This window comes from Periplaneta americana, chromosome 2, assembly GCF_040183065.1.
Source record: "Periplaneta americana isolate PAMFEO1 chromosome 2, P.americana_PAMFEO1_priV1, whole genome shotgun sequence".
NCBI lineage: Eukaryota > Metazoa > Arthropoda > Insecta > Blattodea > Blattidae > Periplaneta > Periplaneta americana.
In genome coordinates this window covers 38,692,841-38,705,281 of record NC_091118.1, presented here as the reverse complement: position 1 = coordinate 38,705,281, position 12,441 = coordinate 38,692,841, and the positions used below count along the sequence as shown (strand labels likewise).

General features: G+C 33.7%; 2 protein-coding genes across 2 annotated transcripts in view; one reads left to right on the top strand and one right to left on the bottom strand.

Annotated features, from left to right (window-relative positions):
- Window positions 1-7,189, top strand: part of LOC138692771 (lazarillo protein-like) — a 47,735-nt gene extending 40,546 nt beyond the window's left edge. Inside the window, exons 4-6 of the mRNA XM_069815968.1 lie at window positions 2,625-2,698; window positions 4,142-4,228; window positions 6,382-7,189. Of these exons, the coding sequence (XP_069672069.1) occupies window positions 2,625-2,698; window positions 4,142-4,228; window positions 6,382-6,503 (283 nt within the window). The 3' untranslated portion in view covers window positions 6,504-7,189. The remainder of the gene's footprint in view (window positions 1-2,624; window positions 2,699-4,141; window positions 4,229-6,381) is intronic.
- A 1,219-nt stretch (window positions 7,190-8,408) lies between these two features.
- Window positions 8,409-12,441, bottom strand: part of LOC138692760 (apolipoprotein D-like) — a 67,617-nt gene continuing 63,584 nt past the window's right edge. The window contains exon 7 of the mRNA XM_069815957.1: window positions 8,409-11,304. Coding sequence (XP_069672058.1) covers window positions 11,162-11,304 — 143 coding nt within the window. The 3' untranslated portion in view covers window positions 8,409-11,161. The remainder of the gene's footprint in view (window positions 11,305-12,441) is intronic.

Genomic DNA, 12,441 nt, shown 5'->3' with positions numbered 1-12,441 from the left:
TAGTATATACAGTCACGAAGCTCAACACGTAGTAAATATACAAAATACAGTATTTATTATTAGTACCGCGAGGTGGCCCGGGTTCGAATCCCGGTCAGGGCAAGTTACCTGGTTGAGGTTTTTTCCGGGGTTTTCCCTCAACCCAATACGAGCAAATGCTGGGTAACTTTCGGTGCTGGACTCCGGACTCATTTCACCGGCATTATCACCTTCAGCTCATTCAGACGCTAAATAACCTAGATGTTGATACAGCATCGTAAAATAACCCAAGAAAATAAAAAAAAATTAATAGTACCGTACATTACTGGTCATATTACTTACATTCTATGCCCACTAATCCTTCACAACAATTTCTGAACTATATTCATCGTTCTTTAGCGGGAATCACTAACCAATTCTTAAGTCGTCCTCACATCCATAGATAGTTGCTAATCACTAGGATCGCTACTATCGCCTCATTACAGACAATGCGAAATAGTACCGGCACAGTCTGTTGTTCCTAGTATTCTCAACAACTCAAGTTTCGTGACTGTATATACTAGACTGTGGTATTACAGTAAACAGTGGCAAAGAGAGTAGAAACATTATTGTGGTTAGGAACTTTATTCTTATCATGTCTTAAATAATGAATAATTTTAATTTATTATTAATGAATTCCCTGGCCTCATTGCTCTCTATGGCCGCTGATACATAGCTCTCAATATTACAGTTAAAACTAATTAATTTCCTATTAACACATTAATAATTGGCTTTGCATAACATAATGATTATCTAGGTCCAGATTTTCTGTTTTAAGACTTTCCCTTTTGTTAGAACCACTTTATAAGCGCAAAATTATCTTTCCACGCTACACTGCTCTTTTGCATTCTTAACATCTTTATCTTCAATTGCTGCACTAAAAATAGGCCTACCTCGCCCGTGACGCAGTGTTAGCCTTTCTGCCTTCCACTGTTATGTGCAGCACATGTTTTCCGTTATTAACTTCGCACTATAATCAAACAAGAACTTAAGTTACATACCTAATGCCTTTAGTGTTTTGTTGATAGTTAAATTTTGCGCATTTTATACAGAATGTTTCCGAGGTGGTGTTACAAACTTTCTGGGATGATGGGGAAGGGCACATGTATCAATTTGAGATAAGGAACCCTGGTCCGGAAATGACCGAGTCGAAAGTTATAAGCAAAAATAGTTGTGTGGAAATGAAATAATTTTATTCCTCTGTACACCTTATTTATGTGTACTTATCTGTACATCTTACACATACTGTATTCATCTGACGTTGTTTACGTTGTCTACTTACAGTATTCCATTCAGTGCGCTGTCTGAGGGGGGGGGGGACAGGAAACTACACTAAAGCAATGCAGATAGCGTAATGTGTAACGGACATGGTCGGTCCTGATATGCACGTCTATAGACAGCAGTGTATGTGTACAAGTTGCAGTGTCCAGTAGATCAATCCTAGTGAAATGGAGAAGTACACGAGAGCGGAATATGCAGACCTGATTTTCGAATACGGATGAGCCAATGGGAACAGCAGACAAGCTCACAGATTGTATCGGGTCAAGTACCTAAGTAGGAGACATCCGGCCCATACCATCTTTCCACCACTGTTCCAAAGATTAAGGGAAGGAGGGCACGTGGTGCGAAATCACAATTCCATTTCCACACAACTATTTTTGCTTATAACTTTCGACTCGGTCATTTCCGGACCAGGGTTCCTTATCTCAAATTGATACATGTGCCCTTTCCCATCATCCCTGAAAGTTTGTAACACCAGCCCGGATACACCCTGTATAATAAACGCAGACAATGTTCTACGTGTTTTAAGTGTGAAATCTTGGCCTCAACTATAGCACCCTTACTTGTCTGTTAAGTTCCACAGTAGGGCTCTTTGGCAAGAAAGCGGTTGGCTATTCCACAAATTTAGCTGTTATCCCGTTATTCGCAAATTAAATATATGGTAATTTTAGAGTTGTAACAATATTTTAGCACGTGAAATAGATCTAGTTATCCATGAAATTGTATTTAGTGAATTAAAGGACATTAATTAATTCCCAATTCTCAAGAAAAGACTTATAAATAGCTGATGGAACAGCCCTCCATATGTTCAATGCTTTTTTTCTTGAAGTGAAATCCTCTGTAAGTTCCTCTGCTATCATAGAGCGGGTTCTGTGATGGAAATAGTTACGAAGTAGTTCCCCGTGACAACAGAAACCCAGTGCGTGTGCAATACGTAGCCTTGATACGTAGTTGTTCCCTGCGGCATCGCAGACAAAATGTATTGTCCTGGGTCCTGTATGGTAAAGATCGTACGGCGAACATATTATAAGCAATCAGCTTCGGAACTTCTTGTCCGCCATTCACTGGATGTTAAGCCGTCACGATGGCGTATCCAAGAATTTGCTGGCGTATATTTTTTATATAATTCGATCACTATTCCTTTTTATGGGAGTTTGGCCCAGAAACTGAAACTTCTTTGTATCAGTGCTTTTATAATTCTTGTGCCGAGGGTTAGATATATGAGCGGTGGTGTCCATCAAGTGAAGCTGCGAGAAGCACTAATCTTTTGAGAAAGGAGCCCCATCTTCACCAGAATGCCTCACGTGAATATTGTCTCTCTACAGATGGAATGGCGATGTGGATTTTATCAACAGTGAAGACGTGGGCTATCTCAGAGTTCAAGTACCCATCCTTCTTGGTATGTAGTAGAAATCGTAAAAAATAGCATATAATTTTTTTAATGCTAAAGGATTGTTAAATTATTTACAGTAATACTCATGGTACTACAATTTCATTTGCATTCATTCAGCAATTTAACATCATCTCTCACATAATTGAAGAAATTTATATTTTATGTAATTTTTTTTAAAATAGAGATTTTATTTTTGTACACATACTCCAATTGATATCCGTAACGATGTATTTAAGTTTCATGTTTATAGGTTCATTAGTTCAAGAGTAATTTAAATTTCAATAATAATAATAATAATAATAATAATAAATAATAATAATAATAGTAATAAAAATTTTCGATTTCCAAAATTCCTCCTCTCCCTCTAATTTTAAATATTATGTCTGAATTTTTTAATAACTTTCATCTCTTTAGAAAGTTTCTATATAAGTACGTAAATAAATAACTAAATAAGTACGTAAATAAGTAAATATAATAATAATAATAATAATAATAATAATAATAATAATAAATAATAATAATAATAGTAATAAAAATTTTCGATTTCCAAAATTCCTCCTCTCCCTCTAATTTTAAATATTATGTCTGAATTTTTTAATAACTTTCATCTCTTTAGAAAGTTTCTATATAAGTACGTAAATAAATAACTAAATAAGTACGTAAATAAGTAAATAAATAATGAAATAAATAAATAAATACGTAAATAACTGACTAAATAAATAAGTAAATAAGTACATAAATAAATAAGTACGTAAATAAGTAAATAAATAATTAAATAAATAAATACGTAAATAACTGACTAAATAAATAAGTAAATAAGTACATAAATAAATAAGTAAAGAAGTAATTAAATAAATCACCAAATAAATAAGTAAATAAATTCGTAAATAAATAAGTAGGGCCGAAATAAATAACTAAATATATTAATAAATAAGTACGAGTAAATAAATAATTAAATAAATAAGTAAATAAGTACGTAAATAAATAAGTAAAGAAATAATTAAGTAAATAAGTAAATAAACAAGTAAATGAATGAATTAGGCCCGTGTGGCGTGGGTCGTATAAATGGACCTAAACCGGGAGTTAAAGAAAGAAAGAAAGAAAGAAAGAAAGAAGGAAAGAAAAAATAAAGAAATTAATTAATTAATTAATAGTAAATAAACAAATAAATACAAAACTCTTAAACCATGAACGCTGGCTCAACACAGATTTGAAAAGCTCATGTTTACTTACAAATTTAATTCATAATATGTAATTATAGTTTCAACTTCGAGCGTGACTTAATTTTGTTCAGCGTAGACTAATTTTAAATCTGAAACAAGAGCAGAGACTGAACGAAATGTGTATAAAATGCCTTACACCCTGGAAATACAGATTTGGCAACCTAGTAGTAACTGAACTTCTCCTGTGTCCTTATAGTGAAGTTTTACTCGAGATTATCTGTTCCAGGTTTGGATATCAGAAACTACTACATTTTAGACACCGACTATGTTACATATGCGGCCTTCTGGACCTGTTACAATGACGGACACACACGTAAGTTCGGGAATAAGAGACCAGCGTGAACAAGATTCATTAAATAGTATTAGGATTGTGCTCAGATGCAAGAGAGTGTGTTCGTAGCTACAAAACCAATGAACCCTGATTCGACTTCAGCCAAGGAAGTTGAGATATCACGATTTCTATAAGAATGGTTGCGAATCCTCGTTTTCAATTTTCCCTGTATTGTGTTAAGCCATGCTTTTGGCCATGCTAACCACGTGACCAGAATCTCATTCCTTGTGAATGTTAGTATTGGTCAGTTCCCATGACTGGAGATGACAGCGAAAGATTCAATCCTTAAAGCTAGATTATTAAATTATTGTTATTATTATTATTATTATTATTATTATTATTATTATTATTATTATTATTATCTACAACTACTAATTTAGTTTCCTATCTCAATCTCATTATGCCTGTTGTCGAAACTCAAGGTCAAATTGACTCAATTTATTTTGATGTTGTTCCTCACAAAATTTTATTAAACAAATTAAGTGATTTTAGTCTCTCCACGAACTACGTGAATTGGTTTGAAAACTATTTAACAGATAGACAATCTTGTGTTCGACTAGGTAATTCTCTCTCGGATCCATTTAATAGTTTATGTGGAGTCCCTCAAGGGTCTACTTTGGGGCCTCTCTTATTTTTATTATTTATAAATGACATAAGTAAAAGAATAAGTTCTAGCTTTCTTTTATTTGCGGATGATCTCAAAATCTTTCTCAAAATTAGTAGTTTGGCTGATTGTCAAATTATTCAAAAGGATATCAATTCAATTGCACTTTGGACTGTTGAAAACGGAATGAAAATTAATCAATCCAAAACTTTTGCTATTTCTTTCACACGTAAAACAACCTCCCAAAAATTTAATTATACTCTTAATAATGTCATAATTACTAGGAAAGATACTATTAGAGATCTTCGTGTCTTACTTGATTCTAAATTATATTTCCATGATCATGTGCAATATATTTATACCCCTTCATTAAGAATGCTTAGTCTAATTAGATCTATAACTTATTCTTTTTCTACTCCTATGTGTTTGTTAATTTTATATTATACATTGGTCAGATCTAAGCTTGAATATGCATCTGTAGTATGGAACTCCATTACTTCCACTGACTCGGCTAAGCTTGAGAATATTCAAATAAAATTTATTTCCCTTTGTTCTTATAGATTTTTACCTAATTCTGATGATTATAAATATGAGATTAACTGAAAATATTTTAATTGCTGTAGTTTATTTGCCAAACGTCAAGATCTTGATTACTTATTTTTTTGTAAAGTTCTTAAGGGTGATATTGATTGTGAATCTTTCCTAAACAATATCAGTCTTCGTATTCCTGCTAAGGGTTTAAGATATCATAAAATGTTTTACAATAGAAATTCTAAATCTCTCTCTCCGGTCTGCAGATGTATAAAATATGCTAATTTGCATGGATCAAGCTTGGGTCCATTTAATGTGTAGTATATATTTTGAAGTTTTATATCAGTTTTCATTTATATCTTTTGTTTAAATATGTATTTTAATATTATTCTCGCTCATTATGCTATGTAGTTTAGTCATCCATTTTATCCCGTCCATTCATTGTCATTATTGTCGTTGTATTATAATCTTGTATATCTTTGTAATATTATTTTATATGATTCCATTCTTCATTTATGATTCCATTATCTCATTTGTAATTATCATTTTAATTAATTGCCATTAATTTAATTATTTCTTTGTACTTTTATTTTAAATTATTGCTAATGTTTTTTTACATTGTTTGTGCTGAACTGTAATTGGCCTCTGGCTGTTTTACAGGACATTACATATAAGTAAATAAATAAATAAATAAATAAATAAATAAATAAATAAATAATTATTATCATTATTCTCCAAACAAGCATTAAGGCCAATGGTCCATTCCGGTCTCAATAGAGGTTATTCTTGCATCTTGCTTTAGGTCTGTTGATTATTATTATTATTATTATTATTATTATTATTATTATCGTTATTTTGATTTCTTAACTTTCACAGACTCTAAACTGAAGGGGTTTCAATACACTTCAAGATGAAAATCCATCAACTATATTTACAGTAAGAAGTCTGCTTGCTATGACCCGGTACAATCCTTACAAAATAATTCTATTACTTGTTTCAGGGGAAGGTGATGTATACGTTCGAGATCTGAAGAGAAAGAAAAACCCCAGCTACTCCGCTCTCAAGGAGTTCGAGAAGCAGGGCAGTAATCTTTCACACTGTCGCCCCTGTACTCGATTTTGACGGCTGACTGCGTTATCTTGTCCTATTGTATTGTAATTCTCAGCCTTATTCTTTCCTACTCTATAGCAACCGTCAGGCACGTAGGCGGCATAGTATATACAGTTTCTGCGCATATTTAACCACATGATTAAGGCATAGTATATACAGTTTCTGCGCATATTTAACCACATGATTAAGCGAGAAATTCCCTTTCGATTAGTCGATGTACCTTTATGTGGTAACTACACAATATTTATGGAAGGTTGAATATACATGCGCCGCTGTAAACGAATTTTTCACACTTTTATAACTGCCACAACACATTACACTTTTACTGCATTATTTTAGGAATGTTCACTACATCAACGCATTGACTATTGCACAGAGAACATAGTTAAGGAAGTGAATATAAAAATTATAAGCTGGCGTTTCAGCAAGTCGCACCACTAAGCACCACGCAGTGCTTCCCCGTTTTTTCCACTAGGTGGCTCGTGTCTCGCGACTCGGCGTCTAGTAAGGACGGCAACATCTCAAAACAAAATGTTACTAAACGTGGAGCGTACGTCAGAGATTAATGACGTTATATTAGAGATTAGCGACATCTCATTTATAAGTGATAGAAAATTTGATTTGATTTAGAGATATTTCTAATTTATTTCATAGTTACTACTTTAAATGGAGATATTCATATACTTCCAGCTTCGGGGGCGGATGCAAGGGGGGGGGGATTAAGGGGATATATCCCCTCCCGAAATTTTGGGGAAAATACGAAACAAGAAACAAAAATAATATTAATTTTAATTCGTGAATGTACATAGGAATTAGAAAGTTTTCCACGTAAATTCTCTTTGCTAAAATGTTAAATTCCAAGAAATGCAGGAAGACAAACACAGTGTTCTTACTTCAAGACAGAGAGTCATGAAGAGTATTTTAGGCTTTTAATTTTCCTTCTCTTCTTAGACTATTTCATTAGCCAGCTCAAGGACAGGTTTTTTAATCATAAGGGAATCCTAAAGTCCATACAAACTTTGCTGCCTGAAAACATAGTGCGAGCATCAGATGAAGATTTAGAAACTGCTGTTGAGGCTACAGTAAATCAGTGGGCCAATGATGTTGATGCATCACCAGAGTCTTTCTTCAATGAATTGAAGTTGTGGAGAAGAAATTTCCTTGATCAGAAAAATCTTGCGTCCGCCCCTGTCCAGCATAGTAATCCTCTATTAATAATACCACCTTGTGCAAATCTCCAGGTGGAAACAATGGTAAATTGAGAATATCGGAAAGTGTAAAATATTCAAAGGAGAATCTGTCACACAGCTATCTTGTCCGCCAAAGGCCTCAAAATATCTTCCGGAAATGGAAATTCGATTCCTTCGGTGATAAATCATCAACCGTTTACTTACAGCTCACTTCTACCAAGAAGATACTAATCTGAAATGAAATGAAAACACTTCACCAGAGTAGAAGTTAAGGCGACAGGTTAGGAAAACATCATATACAGGGTGATTCAGAAAGGAAGATAACTTTAGAACTTCATTTTTATGACGTTTTCAATTTTTAAAAAATCATATGAACATGTGTTCAATTTAGAACAATTACGGAACTACATATGTTACAGTAGTAATAATAATAATAATAATAATAATAATAATAATAATAATAATAATAATTATTATTATTATTATTATAATTATTATTATTATTATTATTATTATTATTATTATTATTATTATATTTACGATTACATTATTTAGATACTTGTAGACGAAAAAAATATATAGCTTCTGTTTATGTTCATATAAAATTACTCAAAATTACTTAAAAATCATATACTAAAGTTCTGGCCTCTCTTCGTGGATCACCCTGTATAACAGAAAATTGCTAAATCCAGCCGCATATCTAGAAAAATGTGCAGAAGAAATTAAATTAAATTAAGACTTATTTTATTAAATATTTATTACAACATACTGTCTTCTACCTTGTATAATCAATTTTACAACTACAAATAAATTACTAGATAACAACAAAAATATTAAAGTACAGCAGAGACAGTAGTTCTTGACTTGTGACCTCAACTGTTCGCACATGGGAGGGAGTCTGAAACAAACTACCGAATAGAAGCTACAGAGTAATTAATTCGACTGATCAAAGCTATCAATTTGTTTGAAAACACTCGAAATCTTTTGGTTTACAAACCAGGATAAACGAGTGAATAGATATTCGCCAGACCAATTTATTCTATAGTGCCTATGATGTGCGTACTGTCCATTAAGGTACGGGGCAAATTCGTTCACAGGACAAAAAGGACCGTCTCAGCTGTAACACACACAGAAATAAATAACACTCTCCACACAAACAATAAATAATTATCTTTAATTATATATTCGGGCTGTTTGAATGTTTACGCCAGAATTTCAGGTTCAAAATACCTGGAAATATCTTCAGATCGAACTTAGCCTGTTCTCCTTGAGAATTTACAATAGCCACAGCCTTGCAAGTATTTTTGTTTTTTGGAATTACTTCTCCCGTTACAACATGAATGAAACTCTCCAAGTATCGTAATAAAATACACAGAACGAACAAAATGTTAACATACATATAAATAATATCCGTTTGTAATGCAATTTACTTTTGAATATTGCCAGTCCATATAAATCTTACCTATATGCGAGATACAAATCCATTGCTCCTGAAATGAAATTTATTGTCCCTGAGAAATTAGTATTTCCATCAAAATACGTAACAATTACATATTATATGTGTGTTAACATCTTTCTAAATACTTGTATTTGTTACCTAGATCTCGGAAAAATATTTTAATTGTATTGAAAAAGAGTTTATTTTTAGAAGACCTGCGTTTAATCAGTTAAAAATAAAAATAATAAAAAACGCATTTTGCGATGTTGTTAGATAATAATGTTGATGAAGATTGCCTGTTAATAGCTTTAGGACATTCTACACCGAATCATAACATAAGAGCACATTTAGACTTTACCGCAATCTTTGAAAGTACTGACGGCTTTCTCCCAACTTATCGCCCAGTACCGTTTTTGGAGTTCACGGTGAAAACAACGAGCTTATAGCGAGCTTGAAATAACCACATTTTGAAATGAAATAGTATGAACATAATCCGCATATAACAAACAAATAACAGAAAATAATGATGAAATTTTTTAAGGATGTATGTCCGAGAAAAATAATTGGATAAGCACTATTTTATGTTTTAGTAATTTATCATTTGAAAGCGTGCAGAAGATGGCCGTTGTAAGTACATTGACGTTATTTATAACAGGAAATAATAGGCATTTAACACAATAACGGCAAGTTTCATATTTACTTAATTAAAACCGACAGTATACAATTAAGAAAAGCTCGGGCTGAAAGACGTTCCGTTTCCCGGCAGATCAGTCAGTGTTTGAACATACTTTTGCTTACAATAGCCGGTCAAGTTTTAAATTGTACATTTATCACCATATTATCAAACAATATGACTACCAATAAATATAATGATTTCTAATGTTATAATTCTTAGATAATCCATTTTCAGATAACGCAATCAAATATTTTATATAAAAAATACGAAATTCGGCTAAAAATCTGGCAATTTTATCAATTTTATGAAAGTCCTTGTTTTATTTACACAGAATATGAAAAATAATTGTGGAAATATATGTCGCAGGGCGTTCTAAAGTGAAAGACTGAAATTAGGATCTCTCGTAAAATGGCTGTTCTTTCCAAAATAAGTTGCGGGATAATTTCAAAACGTTACACACCACGTGAGCATAAACAAAACTATGTTATTAGTATTTATTTTAATACATCTCATACTTTTTAATGAACCAATTGAATGTCGTAGAGTTTCCAGTACTGGAGAATAGGTCTTAGTAACGGAATCAACAGACAGATCCAATTTCTTTGCCTTCCCTTATGATGAAACCAATGATGTGGCCCGGAGACATTGGAATCTGCATTTGTGGCATGGTGTAAGAATCCAAAAAGCCTCGCATAAACTCTATTGTTCTTAAACTTCTCAAAAGAGGCCTAATTCCAAAAGAATTTGAAGAATGTATTACAATTTATTGTATTTTAAAGTTATCCGCAGTTTTAGTAGAAGAATTAAGAAAATCAATGTCAAATTCATATGGAAGCTACGAGGTTACTTCCATTTTCGGCTTTTCTCCTTCAAAATTCTTCGAAATTCCTTCAACGGGATGTGAAATTTGAGACGAGTGGCCATTTGGCTTGGAGCTCACATAAATCCTTCCTCTCAGCCAAAATTCCCTTGCAAGGATGCGCAATCGCGTACCTCTTTATTGTTTCTCCTCCTATTGCCCCCTTTTCTCTTTTCATTGCGTCATTGTGTCAAATTCAAGAGAAAAAAACGGTTGGACTATTTTAATCATTTTACGCATGCGCCGCAAAATAGCTTCTGCATAATGCAGCGCTCAGAGCTTTCTAAACCAATTTCAGGAGTAGTTTTACCCGATGTTCTGAACAGCATATTACCTCCATTTTTTTTATAATAAAGGTAATTTTATATGGCTAAATTTCATACCCAGAGCTGGGATATCTAAAAATTCAGCGAATCAACATGTTGCATCACGTTCTGAGGTTCACGCGGCCTGGACGTCACTTGTTCCTAGAGTAACTTAAGTTGTCAGCATTACCAGCACAGCACGTCAGTACAAGAGGGTGGGGCAGTTCTTCTGGTCCGTCCTGATGAAGTAGGCCCGGCTGATGCCGTGCTTGTCCACCACGGAGTACGCCTGCTCCATCACGTCCAGGGTGGGGTGCCGGCTTCGAGTCAAGATCCATGCGTTGCCTGAAACAATGCCAACATTACAGTTATTCTCTTCAAACCCGTACTGCCACAACACCATCATGGCTATTTGAATTGTCACCGTCATTATCATATCATCACAGTCGCCACTATCGTCATAATCACAGACGCCATACTATCACCTTCTTCGTTGTACTACAGTCATTGTCATCGTCGTACTACAATCACTGTCATCATCATATTATGACTGTCATCGTCGTATTACACTTACTGTCACTGTCGTACTACAAACAGTATTATCGTCGTATTATAATCACTGTCATCGTCATAATACAATCAGTATTATCGTCGTATTATAATCACTGTCATCGTCGTACTAAAATCAGTCTTCGACGTACTACAATCACTGTCATCGTCGTATTACAATCACTATCATCGTCGTACTACAAACACCGTCATCGTCGTATTACAATCACTATCATCGTCGTACTACAATCACTGTCATCGTCGTATTATAATCACTGTCATCGTACTACAGTCAGTCATTTACGTACTTCAATCACTGTCATCGTCATACTACAAGCTCTGTCATCGTCGTACTACAAGCACTGTCATCGCCGTATTACAATGACTGTCATCGAATTATAAACACTGTCATCGTCGTATTATAATTACTGTCATCGTACTGCAATCAGTCATCTACGTACTTCAATCACTGTCATCGTCGTACTATAATAACTGTCATCGTATTACAATCACTATCATCATCGTATTATAATTACTGTCATCGTACTACAATCAGTCATCTACGTACTTCAATCACTGTCATCGTCCTATTATAATCACCATCATCGTCGTATTACAAACACTGTTATCGTCGTACTACAATCACTATCATCGTCATACTACAAGCACTGTCATCGTCGTACTACAGGCACTGTCATCGTCGTATTACAATAACTGTCATCGTACTATAATCACTGTCATCGTCGTATTATAATTACTGTCATCGTACTACAATCAGTCATCTACGTACTTCAATCACTGTCAAAGTCGTACTACAATAACTCATCGTATTACAATCACTGTCATCGTAGTATTGTAATTACTGTCATCGTACTACAATCAGTCATCTACGTGCTTCAATCACTGTCATAGTCCTATTATAATCACCATCAT